We start from the raw sequence: 22,460 nt of genomic DNA on the forward strand, positions 1-22,460 counted from the left end.
GATGGAAGTACTGAGGGGATCACCTTGGCTAGTTACAGCACAGTGCTTAACGTGGTTCAAGAGACAGAACCAGATCAGACTTGGCCAAAAGATGCCCATAACACATGCCTGACCAGTAAATCCTTCCAACTCATTCTTATCAAACTCAGTCCACTTTTGGTTACTGCAATGATTAAAATATTCCCTATATACATATAAACACAAGACTTCAGGTTTACTTTAGTTTGTTTTTGCAAAGCAGTTTAGTCTTTCTATTCATATTGTTCTGCAGCAACTACAAGAGGTAGGCATAAAACATTTCAGAGCTTCTTTCCCAAGGTCCCATTAGTATCTCAATTTAGTGGGATAAAACAAAAATCAGCTGTAACTCTGTGATTTTACTAGGTACAGCCTTGTGCAATCCAGCTGGAAAATAGTTATGTGACCCTAGATTCACTAGCCTAGCACACCAAGGAGTAAGAAGCTGTTCATATCCCAAAAGATATTTTTTACAAAAAAGTCTACTGCAGAGCATTTAAATAGAAAGCAGATGTCAGGATCAATTCTCCCTATTTTTATTTGTACATAGGAGGAAGGTACCATTTGGCCAAGACTACATATGTATTTTCACAGATGCAAGTGCCATGCAAAAATAAATTGAAGAACAGATACTAAACATACAAGTAATAAAACTACTGAAGGTAGATTTTCTTGGAAGTATATAAACAACTTATAATACTTTTCTTTCCCCCTTCACTTTTTGACATTCACAGCTATAAATGTGTGGCTATACATCAATAATTTCTTCTGCAGTGCCTCCACAACGTAATCTGTAGCGCCCTGTCCTCCAGCTAATAGTGGGGTCCCACAAAGCAGATAGAAAAATATAAATTGTCATGGATTCTCTGATGAACCAAGCTACTGCGTAATCAAGTTTTGAAAAACACAGAGCACCACCCTAGAAATAATAAAAAGCAAATTATTTAATCATACTGATAATTCAAGAGAAATTTTAAAGTAATTTAAAACCTTTTAAAAATGTTTTATAAGCTTACTAGGCAGATTTACATATCAATAGCATCCTTCATTAAAACCCAATAATATTTTCTTGTTCAAGATACAATTACCCATATTAAATATTTTCTACAGCATTAGAAGAACAAATGCTGTTCACATTTGTGGCACCTTTCTATGTTAAAAGTTTTATGAAGCCTTGGAAGTAGGTTATGGCTGTTCTTCTTGCCCATTATTAAAAAAAATTAAGAGAAAAATATATGTATGAGTACACATACAGCTCAACAAATATAAGACAAAGTGACAACTAAAATACAATAATAATCTCCCCCACAAAATCAAATCCCACAAAGCTTCTGCTCTTGTACTGTCAAAAGGGCTTAAAATTTCTGCATATGCTCATGTAGAGCAGATTTGAAACATGAATATTAGTTAAGGGGACGGACCAACTTTCAGAGCCTAGTCAGAGGCAAGTGCAGAATTTTGTAGTATACAAAATTACAACCAAAACTACTTCTTCCTTTTCATGATACTGTAACTGAAGCTGGAAGACTGAGAAGTAACAGGATTGGATCTGTTATTTCCTTCATGTCAACAGAATTATTTATGGTTTTAATTAAGCTTAACTTTTTGCTGAAATCAATGGTAATAAGTAGTTTTAGTAACCTCCTGGAAAACAAAATTACATACCTGAACACCTTTTAGTTGAATGTAGTCAAATATAAACCATGCCAAGCAGTGACACATGAAAAATATCATTATATCCCATCTAAACACATGATGAGCTGCCCATCCAATAACTAGACTGGCAACAAAGCACTCTGAGATTGGCTCACAAATTATTGTAGCAGGCAACATATTAATTCGTAGTTTGGCCCACCTAGAAAAGAAAAACAAATCAGTTTTGACTTTGCATTATTCATTACCTCCTCCTCCCCTGCCTTGCCAAATGAGCCATCATGGTATTTTCTAAAATGCTAATCTCATTTAATCAACACCTCCAAATAAAATACTGCAAAAAAAACTCCCTTTCAAAGATGCTATGGATAGCATTTAAAAGGTACTAAAGGGCAGGGGTGTGTTAATTTTTTTTAATACTTGTAACAGTCATTCTGTGGAAAGTCAGTGCCTCTCTCTCAACACTAACAAAGAAGCATGCATCAAGCTGTGCAATGAACTTTAGCACACTGGGCATTAGATCAAATTAGCTTGGAAAATTTATTCCCTCTAATTATCAGACCATCCCCATCAGAAGAAGGGGGCAGGGATGGGTGGGAGAGAAAGTAAAAATCAAAATCTTACCTGATCATTCTGGACTGAAACTGAGAAATAGAATATGAACCAGAGTTTTGCATTGCAACTTGCGTGGCCATTGCAAATTTCCAACCCCTGTAAAAGGAATTTGTTATAATAAAAATGTGCAAATAAGAGATGCAAAAACCAACTAGATAAACCCAAGAATTTTATTAGGCTTGAGAATTTTCTTTGACATTTGTGTCCTACTATTACAATGGATGTAGGCAAAAAAACCCAAAAAAACAAAAAAAACCCCACAACTTTTCTTTGGAAAAAACCAAATATTTAAACTAAGTTCTGAAACTTTTCTCTAAAGGAATTGAAAATGATATGGATTAATTATTTCTAAAAGCCTTATACTGATAGGACAAAGCACATGTCATTAACACATTTGCTATATATATCTGAAGCTGACCTACACTTACAGTACGTGCAATGTGTTTAAAAAAATCCAAAAAGCAAAGAAAAAGGAAGAGTTAAACCACACCTAAAGCAATAAGCTTACTTCAGAGTCATCTTACCGGTCAGCTATAGCTTTGGCCATAAAGTAATCTTCAGCAATATACTGCGCAAAAGCTATCAGTCCTCCAGCTTGGTCCAAGACATCCTTCCTCATCAAGCATGACATTCCTGTTACACACTTAAAGCCAGTTAAGTTGGCTGAAATATATGACCTTGGATGTGAGGTTCCAAAATAGACCTGTCAAAAGAACAAAAGGCATTTAAAACTCTGTATGTAAGTAGTACACTGACAACTTTTTCCTCTGGAAACATAAACACTAGGTAAAAAACACTAGGTGTGTAAAAAACACTAGGTGTGGCCAATTATGATGGTGTATTTGGAAAGGCCTTTAGTACCATTTAAAAAAACCTAGTGTATCACCAGATCTGAGAAATTTATTGGTCATATTTTTGCAAATCTATAAGCAGGTTTTAAATCCACATATTGAACTACTGCACTTAATTTTGTACTTAATTTCTAATTTACGGAGGTTTTTCTCAGGGAAATGATATGTATTAAAAATCCATTATGTAACAGACTAATCACAAAAATTAATATATTATGTGGCGATAACTGACAGTCATGTTCTCTCCTTCCTCTTGTGAAAATTAACTGCATTCCTGCATACGTGTTCTTAGAAACTTAATATATGATTCTACGGAAGCATGGGAAATTTGTTTAATTAACATGCTTGCAAACAAAAACTGTGAAAAAAACCCTCAGATTGTGAGCAAACCTTTTTACAAGATTCAGTAGAAATGACCTACAAAACAACAGAAGGAATGAGTGCTAGTGCCTCTCACTATTATTTAGACTGCCGTCACACTGGTACAGTAACTCATTCAAGAAAAGGCATGCTCATCTTGCAGTATGCTGGATCAGCAGGCAAAAAGCTCTTCCAGGAATACAGGAGCAGGAGTTGTAATTCTTGCTTTAACAAACAGCAATACTAGGAAATTTGTGCTATAGGTCTCTGCTTCCCTCTTGAAAGAGAAAATTCAGACTTTATATCATTAAAAAAAAGGAAAAAAAGAGAAAAAAATCAGCACAAAAACATCTCTCATTTAGAGCAATGATGGAGTACTGAATTTCACCACACTTTCATCTCTCACGTTTCTGTCTTTCATCCTATCAGTTAGCCTTGGGGCCAAAATGTCTTATGCATGCCAGCTCCAAATAAAAGTTTATTAGATTACATGCCTTGAGACACAAGGAACAAAAAAGCAAACTGAACCTCTTCATTCTACCAAAGAGAACTTACTGAGAAAGAGGAGAGGGGACAATAGGCCAGAATGAGTAATATGAAGATGGTGGATAGGAATCAACTTTTTACTTTCTCTTTCACTGCAGTTATTATGAGACGTGAAATGGCACTACAGAACAAGAGTCAGAGTAAACCAGATACAGATCCTGTAACAAACAGATCTATGCAACTTCCTGGTATATAAAATTAAAGCTGTTAAAAATTTATATGTACTCAAAAAGAAAAAAAAAGTTCATTTAATAAATCTCTTCTTACTAAAATACTATTATATTAAAGATTGGTAAATATACGAGTCTGATTCCTGCTCAGGTAGTCTCTCATCTGAAAATTACAGAACACTGAGGCAGTACTACAGGAAAATAGGATATAAGCCTTGCTTTTGTTCTACTTTCCATAAAGGCTCTGCTTGTAAATCCTGCTGGAAGTAAGACACTGCGTGAGCTAGACTTAGCTTAGACTTGTTATGACCATTTTTGTGTGCTTTTTCAGATATCAAAATAGAATTAATTAGTCCTTTCTGACTAAGCACTAGAAAGCATTTATCAGTTTAAGTCTTCAGTTTTTTAGTAATTTTAAATATAAACTCCAAAATGTGTATCTGTTAATCTTTACTGCTCATATTGTAAACTTAAATATTGAATCAACAGACAGAGTACCACAGAGAAATTTTGAAGCACTTAGAAGTTGTTCTAGTTACCCTGAGTTGGAAGTGTGACTGCAGCTAAAAATAGTATTTCCTCACTCACAAAGTACAAGAGGCACAGTACAGCTTTCACTCAGCAAGGTTTTGCAAACAAAAAAGAATAAAACAAGATCCCCCACCCCAACGCTGTACTCACCTGCTCAAGGGTAGCAGCAAAACCCTGTCTGTCTGCAACATAGGGGAGCCCATGGACCAAGCCCACTTTTTCAGTCATTTGATTGGCCATATCTGTCAGTGTGTCTGGTGTTACTAAGTGACAAATGAAAAACAACACTTGATGGAGCAATTCTGTCATTAGCAGACTACTGCAGCAAGACACTAATTCTCATTTTATTATCAGTGTCAACAGTGCATATGGTTTACATAGGCTACCTTATAAAAACGGTTTCAGAAAAATAATATTAGTGATTAACAATTATTAAGATCAACAACAAATAAAATGGAAACAGTCTGAATAATATTTTTAAAGGTTATTTTCTCCTTTAATTAGAGGCTAATCTTTTATTCCATGAAAACAATTTTTTCAGACTTTTAACTTTAATTTCTGCTTATATTCTCAGTTAAAATAGTCTCCAAAATCTGCTTGTTTATATTGAATAAGCACAGTTTAACAGTTAGCATATACACACCTACCTCTGATTCCACTATCACAAATCCATATGAGATCATATTTGGCAACTTCATAGCCAGGCATTAAGTTATTAATCTTGGGGTTGATGCCAACCTTCTTGCCACCTAAAAAATACAAACATCATACAAAACTAATGTATGAGGAGTTTTTGGAATTCAGATTCAATACCCAATATATTTAAATATATGAGCTGAAGAAGAGTAAATGTTTACCCACCAATTCTTAAAGTCCACTTTTATACAAAATATTTACATTATTCCTTCACTTCTATATTTTGTAATTGGAAAGATAAAAGGAAAAAATATTCAAATGCTTCTTTAAAATGGCAGAGTAGCAAGATTATTGTAATTAAAGGAGCAGTATAACTATAAAGCTTATTACTACATTCTTGTAAGGTAAACATTATTAATCTCTTATTCTTTGAGACTATGGTTATGAAGATTGTATTCTACAGTAATTCCAGCAGAAAAGTAAAAAAGGAGCAGAATAGAGTGAGACACACTCCTTTATATCCAGCTGACAGACATGGTCAATATTTTTTTATATCATAGGAAAAAAAACCAATTACATTTTACTACTTTGTTCTAATACACCTTTCCTCTGCTAACTCAAATATAAAGTGAAGAAAGAGCCATGCAGCCTAAGCAGATGAAAAAGGATTGTTACAGGACCTCAAGCTCAAATATAGCCACAACTCTGGGTCACTTCCTGCACATTTAGTTCAGTGCAAAGACAGCATTTAAACAGTTGTTTTAAAATTAGGAGGAAAAATTGCAGGGTGTTACCCAAACCATTCCTCCTAAAGTTTTATTGGACTGATGTCACAGACTGACTACAAACTTACTTTTTACTACAGACTAGTGATTAAGCTAGAGAAGCAACATGGGCTGAACAAGACAACTATTTATTTATCTATACAGAGTATTCTATACGGAGTTGAAGACCTATCATTTTACAAGTCAGAGCCCCACCATCAAGTTGCACTGCTTACCTATAAACAGTCTAGCATCAACATTTGGGTATTTGCCAAGGAGCTTTTTGCACACATCAATAGCTGGATCATCATGATCTTGTACACAGAGTAGTACTTCATACTAGTAAAAACAAAAATGTATACACTCATATATATATTTCCATACATACAGCTAATATCCATACTGTCTATGAAATAAAGCTTAATAGCGTAGTAAGCTAAAAAAAAGGAATGTTGTTATAGAATTAAAAACAAAGGGGTTGTTTTACAGCTAAATAAGTCTAGCTTTTTAATGCACAGACAAGTACTTGTGAAAAAAGAACTAAGGCTGTGTCTCAATGAACACTTTTACTGATGAACATTACTTCTGCTGTTATTGAATGGTTTCTATTAGTCATGAAATAAGATGTTCTGGTGTACAAGGTAAAATTTTTGTTTCCAGTTCCATTTTTGCTCATATACGAATCTTAAATCCAATATTATATTCAATGAAATGACAGCACCTGAAATATGAAAGAATGAGGTTATAATACACCATGACTGCATACCTCTAAACTACATCTTCCATCCCTTTACTTTATAGATACATATGCAGAGCAGAGTTGGAAGACAACCCACAGAGACCAATATATGTATATATGTTTGTACACTTAATTGTACAACAAAGCTCAGGAATATGTATATGTAACATATCTGTCTTTTCTTTTTAATAGAGTAATGGCTGAAAAAATAAATGGTAAGGGAAAACTGTAGCTGCTACATGCTTACACAAGCTAGTGATAGTGGGTGAAGAAATATGAATCACTCAAAACTGAGACAGCTCTGGTAAAGGTATTTCTGCTTTTGCAATAACAGCAAATTTGTTAAATACTTCTTACTTGGTATCATTTTTTTCTTACCCTGTTAAAATTACAGCATTAAAGCTCTAATACAAAGACTAAAATACAGAAAATGCAAATTTCTAATCAAGATACCCAGAAGCCATTTTTACAGTCCAAGGATATCACCTCATTAAACTTTATTTTCACTAAACTACTTAAGCAAAAACTATCTGAATTTTGAAAGCTGCCTATTGGCTCTATGGTGAAAATCTCCGATGTTCTTGTTCAGTAAGGGGTATTACATACAACAGCAGATATTAAGTTAAATATACATATATATATATATATATATATATATATATATATATACACACTTCCAATAAAAAATAGTATCGTTATACACAAAAGCCTGAACTACTCTAACTCCATTCAGAATATTGAGGAAATTTAAAATCATTTAAATGGGAATTAAGATTTGCTCTAGCACTGCAAACTATCAGACAATATCAGACTGCAAACTACCTCTCAGAATGCAAACTTAAAGTCAATTTGGCTAAGGAGAACCAAGTGGTTGATTTCTGCAATCTTACAGCATGGAGAATGGATTTTAAACAGTTGTCTCATTAAGCAGACAGGTCCTCTCATCACAACAGAATCTTGAATGAGAATCAGCATGAATGCTGTAGAAATAAATAACTGAATAAATTAGTTTTTTACTGAACATTAAATTAAATTTGTAAAATAAAACTGTTTTTCCAAGTCATTATACAACCAATCTTCATTCCACAGCAGCAATGACACTTCTATATCCATATTCTCCAAGAAATTGAACCAGAAGTAAAGCAGATATTTCAGACTCCAATAATTGAGAAAAATTCAAAACAAATGGCCTTTGTACACATTAGCAAAGTAAAAAATGCTTATCTACACAAATATTCCCATCAGGTTCATCTGAATTTAGCATGAATAGAGAAACTTTTGCAAAATTACAATATGTACAGTAGATGAGAACTCTTCACTGATAAAAAGATTATGTGTAAGTCCTGCAGTTTTTAGATGGCATAACTGGATTCAATCCAAAAGAGTATTTCACATATGGAGTATCACAGAAGAGAATCATTATCACTACAGGTTGAATTCAGCTTTACTGGAAAAAGTTTCAGATTAATCTTTCACAATAATTTTTCACTGTACAGCTGAACTTTGAATACCAGGCAATACTGTTGTTCTAATTTTTGCGGTCAATCTCTTAAAGTAGTTCTGCACAGTAACTATAAAAAGTTTTTTCAGACAGTTTGGGGACCTTGCTCATATGGTCTAATCTGTGCAGCAATAAACTGAAGCATTCACACATGCATTTTCACTCTCCCTGGAAAAAATATGATTATCTACTATTATCTGAAACTCGGATTTGTGTGGAGTAGCAACATTTTAAGATTATTATCCATGTGTTTTCAGAACTAAGGACCAAGACTACTTCTTGTAAAGCAAAATCCAATATAACTTTTTTTTTTTTACATTATTAAAGAAGTTTTATTTGTAGCCAAATGTTTCAGTTGCATAATGTTTGGATGCTCGTTATAGGTCATATAACAGCTTATGATATTGCTTTAGATTCTTTGCACTGTTGGCAATACTGGCATATGCAGCTTACCTTAAGTATACTTTAAAATGTGCTTGGCCACACTTTATTGCACTTTGTTGAGTTGAAAGAATTCGTATGTTCATGTCTGAAGCTTTTTAGAAGGCCCAAAGCTTCATTACAGAAAAAAATTTCCAATTTCTGATTAGTTTCAAGTGCTAGGGATTTTTATTTGTTTTACCCTGCCTACTTAGGTGTCAGTTTAAGGCTCTCAGAATACACAACCCAAACTTACTGTACAGCTTACCCTTTTATAATGGGAGAAACAGTGTCAGATGTAGTTTTGAGAAGAAATGAGAAAAGAGGAGTTTTATATTAAAGATAAATTTCAAATTTCAGAATTCAGCAGATACAAATTCAGTAAAAAATGTGTTCTTTTTCCCATCCACAGGATCGTACTTCAAATATTGAATGATACAGCAAACATTTACAGACTTCTTTTAAGCTCTTTAGAGCAAGGAGAGCATCTGACACACTTATCAACTACATTGCTTATCGCTTGTATTACACATTCAAACACTGCCCAATAGCAAATGTGAGCTTTTATTAACTATTTGCTTCCCAACACTAACACATGGCTTAGAGACTATCTTAGCTACCAATGACTGGTGAGGTACATTATCTCATCACTGAGCAACTCTTCATTAGATGAGACACCAGTAAGAACCACCAAAATGTTTCAGTCTATCAGTTAAAGGGTTCTCCATTGGAGGATCTCTTAAAGAGAAGTAGTCATCTGAGGAAAATTTCTTGCCTCTCAAGTGATCTCTTACAGCAGTATGAAACACTTAAATCTATAAACACCACAACACAAGCATATTGATTAAGCAAATCTTAGTGGAGTGTAGAGTATGTTTCACCCCTAAGCCTTAGACATGTTCCTCAATAGACAGCTTTTTAAAAAGGAATAGGTTTTGTTTGCAACATGTAAAATATGTAATTACACATTTTCTGCAGAAGGAATAACAATCCAAGACAACCAAGCAGCACAGCTCCCAAGCTTGTCATGTGACTTTTTGAGGCATAGGAGGAAAAAAAATACACTAAATAATAAACATACTTTAGGATAATCCAGCTCAAAGAAGGTTTCAAGGTTGTTGATCAGGTTAGGATCCACGCCTTTTAACGGCTTTAGAAGTGAAACACCAGGAAGCTTGCTATATGGCTGTTTGTCCGTGGCTTTCTTATTGAGGTGGAGACGTCTGTAATGAGAAATAGCATATAACACCACTTAAGAAAATATGCTAGAGAAAGCCAATCAAAATACAGTCAGAAGTAAGAAAGCTTTGGAGTTAAAATTGCTGCAAAAAGGATAAAATCTAGCTGTTGAAGAAACAGCTGTTTTTCTATCCAATAGTTGATGTCAAAGTTGATGTCAACAGCTGATGTCAAAGGCAATGCCTAAAAAAACCTTAGCATGGCATGTAGTTTACATTCGGCTGCATTTCACTTAATAGATATTTTGTATTAATGCATTATACACAATGCATTTTGAGCAACAGGAATATGACGTTTTTCCAAACTGCAGCAGAGATTTTTCTGCCTTCCTCCACACCATTAAAACCCACAGTATGTGAAAAACAAAGTTCTCACTTGAGAATTTTCTGAAGTTTAATAAGAAATTAAAGAAAAGGACAAATATCCAGCACAAAACAAACCAGTTATACTGTTATATTACAGGGGCACATACATATTCATTAATTTCATTCATTATTCAAATATTCTTGTGATTTTAGATGTTTCAGGGATTTTCCTACTTGGTTTTTAACCTTTGACTTGTCTGCATGCCATCCTGTTGATTAGATCAATGTATTTTATTTCTCCTTGTGGTTTTATTCCCTGATAACCAGGGTCAATAAATTCTTCTTTTCTCGGTGTTCTAGTTTTTGCCTCTATTACCTTGTCTTTCAGATAAGACCCTGAATGTGGGAAATTAATTACTTTACATCCTTCTCTGAGTTAGTTACATGAAAAAGCATTTTAACATCCCACAGTCTTTATTAGGTTATGGTCTAAAATACAATATATATATCACACTACTATTTATAGAAGCTATATAGCGCCTACATAAACTGAGAGATTATACTATACCAAGAGCAGTTAAAAATAATTATATATTGTACCATATCAAAATACCTGTGATTAATAACAGCATGCAAAAGCTAATACATAAATGCGAAAGCCAGTATTATATTGTCATTTACAACACAGTATTATAACAAAATAATCATAAAAATCAATTTACTGTAAATAAGGCAAAGAAGTAAAAGTCTCAGGTGCTTTTTCCTGCATCAAGTTATGCAAAATTTAGAACAAACTGAAAGCACAGGAGAAACAGTTGATCCTACTGATCAATTTGTTAACAACTTCAAGAAAAGATTATGGATCAATTAACTGTAGTATAAAAATCCTGACACCGGGCTGGGTCAGAACTACAGATAAACTTTTACACACAATTTCAAACAGTTTCTGGTACTTCAGCAATGAATCTGAATTGTTTAGGTCTTGAAAAAGTCATTTAAGATCATCAAGTCACACTTTTAACCCAGCACTACCAAGTCCACAACTAAACGATGTCCCTAACTGCCACAACGAATATATAAAATGTGTTGGCAATAACATCACAATTCACTAAAATGAATGTTTAATCCTACACTCCTGTGTAAATGAACACAAAATTGCATTCTGAAAGACTGATGGGTATTGGAGACTGAATGTTATAATTTATGGCTTAAACATCTTCATGAAGGGCTTTTTGCTTACATAGTAAAACAGTGTTACAAAAGCTGCAGAGAAGACCACCACACCCTGAACAGACCTTCTGACTGAAGCCCTGAACTGCTCGCTGATGGAGATAAGACACAGTGAACTCAGCTCTTCGGCGAGAATACATTCACACAGGAATCAAGCCTAACACCTTCGGAGCGGAGACCGCAGCCCCGGGGCTGTCAGCTGCCAAGCCCGCACAGACCCTCGCACCAAAGGGCAGGGGAAGAGAGGTTTTGGCTGTGTTTCGGAAAGCCTCTGGTGAGAGGCAGTGACTGCCATCCTCCACTGGGCAAAGGAGCTCATCTGAGGGGCCCCTTCACCCCAGGAAAAGCTTGCCCCAGCAGAGGGGGTCATGGCCCACCAAAGGCCTCCCCAAAGGGGCCCCCAGACCCTGCACCAGAGCACTGCAGATGATGCACAGACCCTCAGGGTTGCAAGGGACGGTGTCAAACTGGTCCCCTGCAAGGGGGGCGCCTGGGCGTTCCCACCTGCCCAAAGCATGGATTAACCCCCGGAAGTCTGAACTCTTGGGCGTGTGGTGGCAGCCACGGGGGACCCTCACCACCAAGACCAGATGAAGGGGAGCAAGGAGATGTCGTTGGGACCCTCGGATGGGTGACATGCTTCCACCTAACCCCTGTCGCTCTCCCCCTGTCCCCTCAACCCCCATGCACACCTCTTTTTCTATTTCCTTTCTTTCCTCTTCCTTTCTCTTTGCCCCTTTTACTATTACATGAAATAAATCAGTTTTTTGGTACCAACATCCTTTGGTTTTAATCACATTTTGTGGGAATATTTTGAATCTTTCTGGGTCCAATCTCTTTTATGCACAGAGGCTTCATTTCCTTTGGTTTTCTGTGGTAAACCACATCGTAACAATGGGCCAGTATACAATCGAATTTACATGAAGAAAATACATACACACAAGTCACTGAAGGACAAGTATCCACAGAAACATAAAATTTGCAAATTAACATATGTACCACATACTGCAATTCTCTACCATGAAGAGTAGTCAGATTGAAAGATTATTTTCTTGCAATGTGTGTCTAATGATATCAATTCTCATCCTTACCAAGTAAAATTACTGAACTATGAAGAAGCTCCAGTAAGAGAAGAGATTCCAGTGGATCTCTAAACTTTTTTTTTCCCTGAAGTGGGACAGTGCCATTTGATACCTCATCAGCCCCAGCCAGCATGTTTGCCTTTAGGCAGGTTAGCAGCTAGACATCTTGAGCATGTTACAAAAAATAAACAATGGGTTGACCAGGAAGACAGAAGAATAAATCAGATTATGTCCTAATACTGTTTTTGAGTTCAGACCTGGGCTCTTCAGAGGAAAATTGAAATAGTGTTGCTGAACATTTAACTGCCAAGGGATGGTCAGACCAAAGCAAAAAAAAAAAAAAAAAAAAAGCAGTAATTCAGATAGCTACCCCAGGCATAAATTTTCCTAGCAATGTTCAAAAACAAAACAGGAAATAAGGCCTTTAGTGCTAATAAAAAGGGAGAGTGTCAAGAATGCAACTTTGACCAGGAAGGTCAAAAGTAGATAATGCAAAGGAGAAAAAAAAAAAGAAGTGTAGCAACGCATAGAGCTTTGTACAGCAAAAAGGCCATGACAAACAGGAAATACTGTAAGGAAATGTCAGTGTACTAAGTTGTGAAGACAGCTCTGAGGTAGAACTGTGGTGAATAAGCATAAAGTGAAAAAACTGCAGACTCTTGCAAGGCAACATATTACAAACCATGCTGACACAGTATTATGAGGGTGATTGAATTACAGTAAGAAAAGCCTACAGACTGTGCGAGAGAAACCTTGCAAAACACACAAATAAGACATGCAGCATTATCGCAATCTATTCAGCTCTGAAGCACCATACAGTTTTGACAGCAAGTGGCAAGACTGTCCCTAACATTCTATCTTAACTAAGACTTCAGTTCATGTCCTGTTCATAACACTGCACAAAAGTGGCAGCTTGCCCTTTTGAAAGCACTGAGGTATTGTGACACTAACTATGGTGCTCTGTTAGAGTCCATGTACCAAACAGCAAATTAACAGTAAACCAGATCATTTTACACTAGGGACTATTTGTGAAGTGGCATATTCTGAGAAAGAATTAAATTGAAAACCTACCAGAGAAACAGGCCAACCATTAAAAAAAGTTACAGTATTGAAATTCCGGCTAACATGCAACATGGAAGTAAAAATAGGAGACTAAATTTTAGGATCATTAACACTGTTGATGCAAGTACATTTTAAGTGAATCTGCTACAGTATATGTACCAAAGTCTCCAAAGAGAGGTAAGATGAAGCTGGTGTTTTTGAGTACTAACTTGTGCTTATGCTGGTTCAGTTTTCTCAGACATATGTTGTGATCACAACGGTCTTAATTTCTACATTACTCTGCATGCCTAACACATACAGTTCAAAATTATAAAGCCAAGTAATCTTTTCTCAAAGGTTCATACTGTGTATAGGATAATATATGTTATTTTGCATTGATATTAGTTCAAAGCAGTCAAAACCACCAACCTTTGAACTCTGAGACAGATGCTGGCAGAGCAGTGTTTGTAAGCGCTTGCAGATAACATGTGTGAACCTAGCCAGGTTATATTTAAGCACTTTGGCACTCACATTTATTAAATTAATCAGCCTGCAGTCCCTAGGTAGTGAAACTGATTTTTTTTTAATACAGTCTGGTACTGGCATACATAGATGAGGAAAGAAAAAAGAAAAAGCAGCCATATGGGAATCATGTCAAGTAGTTTCACTATCCAGCATAATGGAAAAAACACCTGAAAAATCTTCTCTAACTTGGTTGCTTATCACGATGATAATAATTAACCCACAGAAGCACCTGTACCCCAGATTTCCTCTCAGCAGAGGGAAAAAAAGTCTCCAAAGACAAAATCCCAACAAGTTATTACTGTTCAGAAGCAGTTCTTGCTAATCTGTACCAAATTATGCAACAACAACAACAACAACAAAAAAAAAAAAAAAAAAAAAAAAGGCCAAGGAAACACTTCCTCTCCCCAGCTCATTAAGGGCAGAAGAGTATTATCATAGAATGATTTGGGTCATAAAGGACCTTAGAGGCCATCTAGTTCCAATGCTCTGTCATGGGCAGGGACACTTTCCACTAGATTAGGTGGCCCACAGCCCTGCTCAACGTGGCCATGAACATTTCCAGAGATGGGGCATCCACAGCTTCTCTGGGCAACCTGTTCCAGTGTCTTACCACCCTCACAGTAAAGAATGTCTTCCCAATATCTAATCTAACTTACTCTACCAGTTTGAAGCCACTCCCTCTTCTCTTATCACTACATGACCATGTCCTTCACTATCTCTCTTCTAGCACAACCAAAAACCTTGCTACAGTAGACAAGCTGCTGGGTTTCTCAGACATACACATTTTAAACACAGCTGAAAAAACTTTAACAATTCTTATTCTCTCATGTCAACCTTCCCTCAGCAGACAGTTTAACTAAAGAACTATCCTGTTAGAGGGAGGTAAGTATATCTTGATGAGAAATTTGTAACAGACGGCAAAACAAGATGCAGAAAGCACTCATGACATTCCTTGAAGACTGTGCTTTCACAGACCATCAAGATAAGGTAGCAGATTGCTACTTCTGAAAGGGACTTCTTTTCCTGCTTCTGCTTCTGAATTTTTAGTGATCTGAAACATCTCACTCAGGTCTTTGTGGAGTGTTGGTCTTCTGTGGAATGTAGGGCATAAGGTCTCATCCTAAACAGGAATAAGAAAATGTGAGGTTATTTGCCTTTTGGTAACAGAAAGGTTAAAGGGATGAGCTCCTCATATCTTCTTCACTTCACATACTATACATATAATGAAATATACCTATGTAACTATATATTTAACCATGTATGTATAATTAAAACACTCCCAAAAGTTGGTACCTTTATCCACAAAAAAAAAAAAAAAAAAAAAAAAAAAGGAAAAAAAAGAAATTTGCTACTGGTATACCACACTAGTCAGTACAATATGTACAATATTAGCAGACATAAAATCCTACCCTTAATATAATAGTACAGTGTAATAGTATAAAGTTCCACATAAGAAGTCATAGCTAACAAAAAAGTTCCAGTACCTCACAGCAGTAACTTTTTATATAATCATGTGATCCTTTTAAAATTAAGTAATCAAGAATCCTTTTAAAAAGAAATAGGACTTCTATGTGTAAAATAATGTACACAGAATAGTGTCCTTGGGACAACTGGTTATGGGATCAGAACACAAATAGTTTCTCCTCTATCCTTCCAGTTGCAAAGAATGATGAGAGAAGAAACATCACAGGAAGATCAAGCAGAATATAATACCTAGCTCTGTAACTGGTGTCATCAGCAGAATTTTGAGTTTCTTGACCCAGGGTTGGTTTATGTGACACTACAGATGGGGTATACCTGTCTCAAAGAGGGAGAAAGGATTTTTGTATAGGTATTATCACAGCTCATTGTAGGAGCTTTAAACTAATTTAAAGGGGGAAGGGATAAATATTAGACATGGTAGAAATAAGCTTGGGGACAGACTGTCAGTATTTAAGGGACAGTGCGCTAGTGAGGTCCATCAGTTGGCCATCTCAGTGGAGGCAGGCGACTGAGATATACATTGCAGCAAAGACATGAGAGTTACTGATCTCCTAGAAACAAAGGAAGAGTTTGAAAACTGCCACAAACCTCAAAAAAAGGGTGGCAGGATTAATTGTCCAGCTGAAGTGTATCTACACCAATGCAAGCAGCATAGGCCACAAATACAAGGAGCTGGAAGCCATTGTGCAGCTGGAAAACTGTGACACACCTGTCACCATGGAAGCACAGTGCAACAACTCAAGTGCTACCATGGGTGGCTATAAGGGATAAGCAGGGAAAGAGAGATGGTGGGGTAGCCAGTATGTTAAGGACTGCTTTGGTTGTCTAGAGTTTAATGATAGTGATGATAGGGTTAAGTGTTTATGGGCAGTAATCAAGGTAATAGGCCAAAAAGGCAGAAACCCTGGTGGGAGTTAGTTATAGAACACCCAACCAGGAAGAAGACAGATAAAATATTCTACAAGCAGCTGGGAGAAGTCTCATAATCATTAGCCCTTTTTCTTATGGGGACTTCAATTTACAGTTGTCTGCTGGGAATACAATACACCAAAGAAGAAACGGTCTAGGAGGTCCCTGGAGTGTGTAGAAGATACCGACAGTGTCAGGAAGCTGAGTGAGCCTGTTAGGGGTGGCCCCCACTGGATTTTTTGTTTGTGATCTGAGGACTGGTGGATGATTGGAGGCTGTCTGCGGTTCAGCAATCACAAAATGATGGAGTTTCTGATTCTTGGAAAAGTAGGAAGGGTCAGCAAAGATGCCACCTAGGACTTCCAGCAGGCAGACTTTAGCCTGTTTAGGAGACTGTTCAACAGAGTACCTTGGGAGGCTATCCTCACATTCAAGAAGGAAATCTTAAAGGCACAGCCAGCAGGCCATCCCCATGTGCCAAAAGACAAGGCAGAGAAGAGGAGTGACCTGGCTAAAGGAGGAGTTCCACTTTGACTGGAACTCAGGATGAAAAGGAGATTTTATGACTTTTGAAAGACAATGCATGTAGCTTTGGTGTTACTAAGTTACGGACAGAGAAAACTAGATGGGCCAAAACACTAGAACTTGATCTTGCTACAGCCAAAGAAGACAATAAAAATGTATATATAAACACATTAGCAACAAGAGGAGAGCTGAGGAGAACCTCCATCCTTTACTGGTTGCAGAAGGAAACATTGAGAAATTATATGGAAAGGCTCAGATACTATCTTTGTTTCAGTTTCTAATAGTGAGGACATTTGTTCTCCAGGTAACAAGGTCCCTGAGTGGAAAGAATGGAACAGAGAGCAGAATGAAGGCCCCATAACCTGGGACAAATGGACCTGCTACACCACTTAGACATACAAGTGTTTGGGGCTGGATGGGATCCACGCAAGGCTACTGAGGGAGCTCACGGAAGTGCACACCAAGCCTCTTTTGACCACCAGCAGTCCTGGCTAATGAGTGAAGCTCCAGTTTACTGGAGGCTACCCCACATGACAACCATCTGCAAGAAGGGTTGGAAGGAACTAACTACAGGTCTGTCAGCCTGACCTCAGTGCTGGGGAAGGTTCTGATGCAGATCATCTTGAGTGTCATATGGTATGTACAGGACAACCTGGGGATCAGCATAGGTTTAGGAAAGGCAGGTCCTGTTTGACCAACCTGATCACCTTCCGTGACAAGGTGACCCACTTGGTAGATGAGGGAAGGGCAATAGGTGTTGTCTACCTTGACTCAGTAAGGCCATTGACACCATCTCCCACAGCATTCTCCTGGAAGAAACTGGCTTTCCATGTCTTGGACAGATGCACTCTTTGCTGGGTAAACAACTGGTTGGATGGCCAGGCCAGAGAACGGTGGGGAATGCAGTTAAGTCCAATTAGTGTCCAGTCAGCAGTGGTAAGCACATTTCTCTCTCTCTCAGGATTTTTCATAGAGGTGCACAGAGAAAAAGAAAGAGAAACCAACTTCTATTTCTGCTCCTTGTTTTTCCTATGTGGAATGTGCTTAGAGAATTGTTTACCTGAGATGATTGCTTGATTGGATTTGGTGAGGATTGTTTTAACCTGATGGCCAATCCGATCCACCTGTGTCTGGACTCTCGCGAACAGGGTCACAAGTTGTGAGTCGGTTAGATATGGTAGTTAGAAAAGTAGGTATATAGTTTTAGTATCTTCCTTGATGTAGTATATCAATGTATTATAGCATAGTTATAATAAAGAAATCATTCAGCCTTCTGAACTGATGTTGGACACCATCATTTCTTCTCACTGGGTTTGCCTGCATTTTACAATAGTGGTGTTCCCCAGGGGTCAGTATTGGATCCAGTCCTGTTTAATATCTCTATCAATGATCAGGATGCGGGGATTGAGTGCCCTGTCAGTAAGTTTGTAGAAGACACCAAGCTGATATGCTGGAGGGCTCTGCAGAGGGGTCTGGACAGTCTGGATTGATTGGCCAAAGACAATTGTATGAAGTGAAACAAGGCCAAGTGCCTGCACCTGGGTCACAACAAACCTGTGCAGAGCTGCAGGCTGGAGGAATGTGGCTGGAAATCAGCCCAGAGGTAAAGGACCTGGGACTGCTGGTTGACGGTGGCTGAACATGAGCCAGCAGTGTGTCCATGGTGGCCAAGAAGGCCAGTGACATCCTGGCCTGTACCAGCAGTGGTGTGGCCAGCAGGACCCAGGACAGTGATTGTCCTCCTGTACAGTGATGAGGCTGTACCATGAGTGCTGTGTTCAGTTCTGGGTCCCTCGCTACAAGAAATACACTGAGGTGCTGGAATGTGTCCAGAGAAGGGCAAAGGAGATGGGGAAGGGCTTGGAACACAAGTCTGATGAGAAGAGACTGAGGGAGCTGAGGGTGTTCATCCTGGAGAAAAGGAGACTTAGAGGTGACTTTATCATTCATTACAACTCCCTGAAAGGAGACTGTAGTGACATGAGGGCCAGTCTCTGGCCCCAGTAACAAGCAACAAGACAAAGGGCCTCAAGTTGCAGCACTGGGGGAAGTTTAGGTTGAATATTAGGAAAAATTTTGTCACCAAAAGGCTTAGCAGGTATTGGAATGGGCCGTCCAAGGAAGTGGCAGAGGTACCAAACCTAGAGATGGTTAAAAGGTGTGTAGATATGGCACTTATGGACACAGTTTAGTGGTGGATATGGCAGTGTTCAGTTAACAGCTGGACTTGATGATCTTAGATAGCTTTTCCAACCTAAATTATTCTATGACTTTATATGTTGCTATGTTTCCTATGTGAATAATATTTTATATGTATAATATTATGTAACAAATATATATTAATATAATTACATTTTGTATAATAAATATATATGTGCAGGGTTTTGTCTGCATGTGAAGGTGGGAGGGATGGGGCATAAGCAACCACTGTCATAGCTCTAGTAGATCCCATCAGGAAGCAAAACATGGAGGCAGAGAAACACAAGAGGACTCTGCAACAATACAAGTAAGGCAGAATAACACACTATTACCAAATATCTATTTCTTATACTTCTCTGTCCAGATTTAAGCCCATAGAAATACTATTGCTGCATTACTGTGGAGGCCTACTACACTATTACTTTTTTTATGGACCTCATAGACATCAGAAAGCTTTGTAATCTGAAAGACCAATCAAACAGAAAACCCAGAATCACCTGTGGCCACTGGTCTCTTAGTAAACTGAAAGAATTATTCTTAAAGCAAGAATTAAACACCTTGGTCTTGTTTTAAACTTTTCTTCCCCTTGAGAGGAGCTTTATAATGTAGCTGAACCTGTTTAACTGCAGGCTACTGCTCAGAGGCACTCCCTCTTTCTCTTCTTTTTCTGGGATGTCCTGTGCTGACATTTGTCTGATCCCACAGTGAACTAGCTGAGATTCATAAACCACCACATAACTATTACTCAACATGTAATGTTAGAATATCATCAGTTCAACCTAGTAAGCTTGAAAGGATGCAGGAAGATAATCACGCAGCTTCACAGGCAGCAAAGGTCCCCCAGTAATCCTTCTGCTGTGCTGCCATCAATACCAGCCAAGCAAGACATCATGCCGGTACTGATGCACATACAATCCTGCTTCAAATCACTCACCCAAATGAAAGTTAAATGTGGATTTTGTTTTCTTTCACTTCAGATTGTCTTCTGCCAAATTAGAATTCAGGCATCTTATGGAAGGCTGCATAAAGCTCTTGAGTATGTTCAAGAAGGCTCTGAATGTGCTGCCAAGATCACAGGAGAAAAGCAGGGATAGGGTCTTCTTCCAACTCATGCTTCAGCAGGATTCCAGAAGAGCTGAGCTGACCACAGATTTGGGTCAGGCCCCTAAAAACTGTCCCACAACCAACTCCACATCACCGTTTTCCCTCACAGCATTCACTCCCTTAGAGTTTGCTCCTTATCTGTCAGAAAAAGCCAACTTGAGTTAATTAGTAACAGAAAACAATGCCAGTGTTCAAAAGCGACTCTTGAAGTAATACTTCAGGCATACCCCTCTTCTACCTTTCTTGACTGAAAGGAAGACATCAGCCTATAGAAATATGCTAGTGCCAGGCACCCTTGCTTAGCTGCTGGCCTGGGTCAAACCATTGCACCAGACAGTCATTGCTCTCAGAGAGGCATTCTTTCCCATCCTCCACTTTTGTCACCTGCTCACATCCAATTCAACAGCCATATGGACACATGGCAAGTCAATCCACCCACTCACCAGCCTAATAGTTACACAACCCTCAGATCCAGCAATAGGGAGGAGCAGAAACAGACAGCTGCGGACAACATGGTAAGGACTTAAGGGGAATCCCTAATGTAATTAAAAATATTTAACAAGTCACTTGGCCTTGATAAAATGTTCAGGGATAGGAGGAAGTAGATTAGTCTGAAAGAAGAACATGGCAGGTATGATTCAGGTATGCACTTTGTAGCAGAGACTTCTTGTGGCTGTCTGCCAGCAGAAGAATAGTCACAGGTTTGTGCATGTCTGTAAAACCACTGAAAAAAAATGCAATCCTGCCTTTTGCATACTAGGGGTTTATGTTGAAAAGCATGTTACAATTGAACTTCATCACATGCCAGCTAAGTGTACAGGGCAAATAAAACACTTAATTCAATTTCAATGCATATTTTCTCCTGTCCTACACATAACCTCCACAGACAAAATGAAAAGGACTTTACAATGTAATGCACTGAAATCACAATGGGTAATGGAGAGGAAGAGAAATTAATAATAATAATAAAAAAAAAGCTAAAAGAAGCTCAAGAGTCAAAACTTTTCAAAAAAAAAAAAAAAGGAAGAGTCAAATTAGAGGTCTTGAACTGGAATTGATCAAGAAAGAACCTATATTGTGATCATTGTTGTTCTTTAGAAAGTGAGTGCTCTCAAAAACCAAACACCAATTTGCTTTTTCAGTTTTGGAAAGGAGTCATTCAATCAGTGGCTAAGATTAAGGACAAAAATCATGTAATGTAGAACAGTTGAAGTCCTATATAGTGTCATTTGCCATTTCAAATTTAAAACCTCCATACGCTACTGAAATTCTTTAACCAACATTTTCAAAGTATTGCCATTAAGTCACACTCAGTACATGCAATCCATAACTTGATACATTTTTTTCTAAAACAGGGGGGAATTGAATGGGGAGAATTGAAAATGCTTTCAAATCTGTTTTACAGTTTCAAGTAGAAAAACGACCTTATCTTTTAGGAGTAAGAAAGAGCAAACACTAGAGATCTCAGCTTAAAGCCAGCAAACACACTCCCTCTCCTACTCCCCTCCCACTCCCTCAGGATAAAGGGAGAAACAAACAGCCATACAATAGGCTGTGGCTGAACCAGAAGCAATAGGAATCCTTTTACTGACCAAGTCTTGGATAGTTCACAATTCAGCAAATTGAATGGAGTAAACGAAGACATAGCAAGATGCCTACAACACTTCTATTACTGCATCACACTAAACATTAAAATAAACATACCATTTTTCCTTGTAGTCTATCTGCAGTCTGCCATCAAAATAGCAGTTTGTTCCCTGATTCTGCTTTCCCACACCCTCAGCCCACTTGTGGCTATTAAACAGTCAACACCACAAGACAAATCAGATCAGCCTGCTGATCAAACAGGGAACTACCCGACAGAAAAAACTCGCTTGCTGATCTGAGTCACCACAGAGCCACATGGCCACTAAAGGCAGATTAGAATGGCAGAAATGTTTAGAAAGGTATAGCAGAAGGAAGGGATTTGGATTACCCCCTTGACCATCAAATCAAGATTCACTAAGGCATAGAAA

General features: G+C 37.7%; 1 protein-coding gene across 2 annotated transcripts in view; it reads right to left on the minus strand.

The window, feature by feature from the left end:
• UGCG (UDP-glucose ceramide glucosyltransferase) overlaps positions 1-22,460 on the minus strand; it is a 53,260-nt gene that overhangs the window by 18,974 nt on the left and 11,826 nt on the right. Inside the window, exons 2-9 of one of the 2 annotated variants that reach the window (XM_068176717.1) lie at positions 9,886-10,027; positions 6,381-6,483; positions 5,392-5,493; positions 4,895-5,007; positions 2,811-2,989; positions 2,296-2,382; positions 1,684-1,873; positions 496-937 (exon numbers count right to left, since the gene is read on the minus strand). In XM_068176717.1, the coding sequence (XP_068032818.1) occupies positions 767-937; positions 1,684-1,873; positions 2,296-2,382; positions 2,811-2,989; positions 4,895-5,007; positions 5,392-5,493; positions 6,381-6,483; positions 9,886-10,027 (1,087 nt within the window). In that variant the 3' untranslated portion in view covers positions 496-766. Of the gene's footprint in view, positions 1-495; positions 938-1,683; positions 1,874-2,295; positions 2,383-2,810; positions 2,990-4,894; positions 5,008-5,391; positions 5,494-6,380; positions 6,484-9,885; positions 10,028-22,460 lie in introns of those variants that run through there. The other variant, XM_068176718.1, reaches the window with a different exon arrangement.

Source organism: Anomalospiza imberbis, chromosome Z, assembly GCF_031753505.1.
Source record: "Anomalospiza imberbis isolate Cuckoo-Finch-1a 21T00152 chromosome Z, ASM3175350v1, whole genome shotgun sequence".
Taxonomy (NCBI): domain Eukaryota; kingdom Metazoa; phylum Chordata; class Aves; order Passeriformes; family Viduidae; genus Anomalospiza; species Anomalospiza imberbis.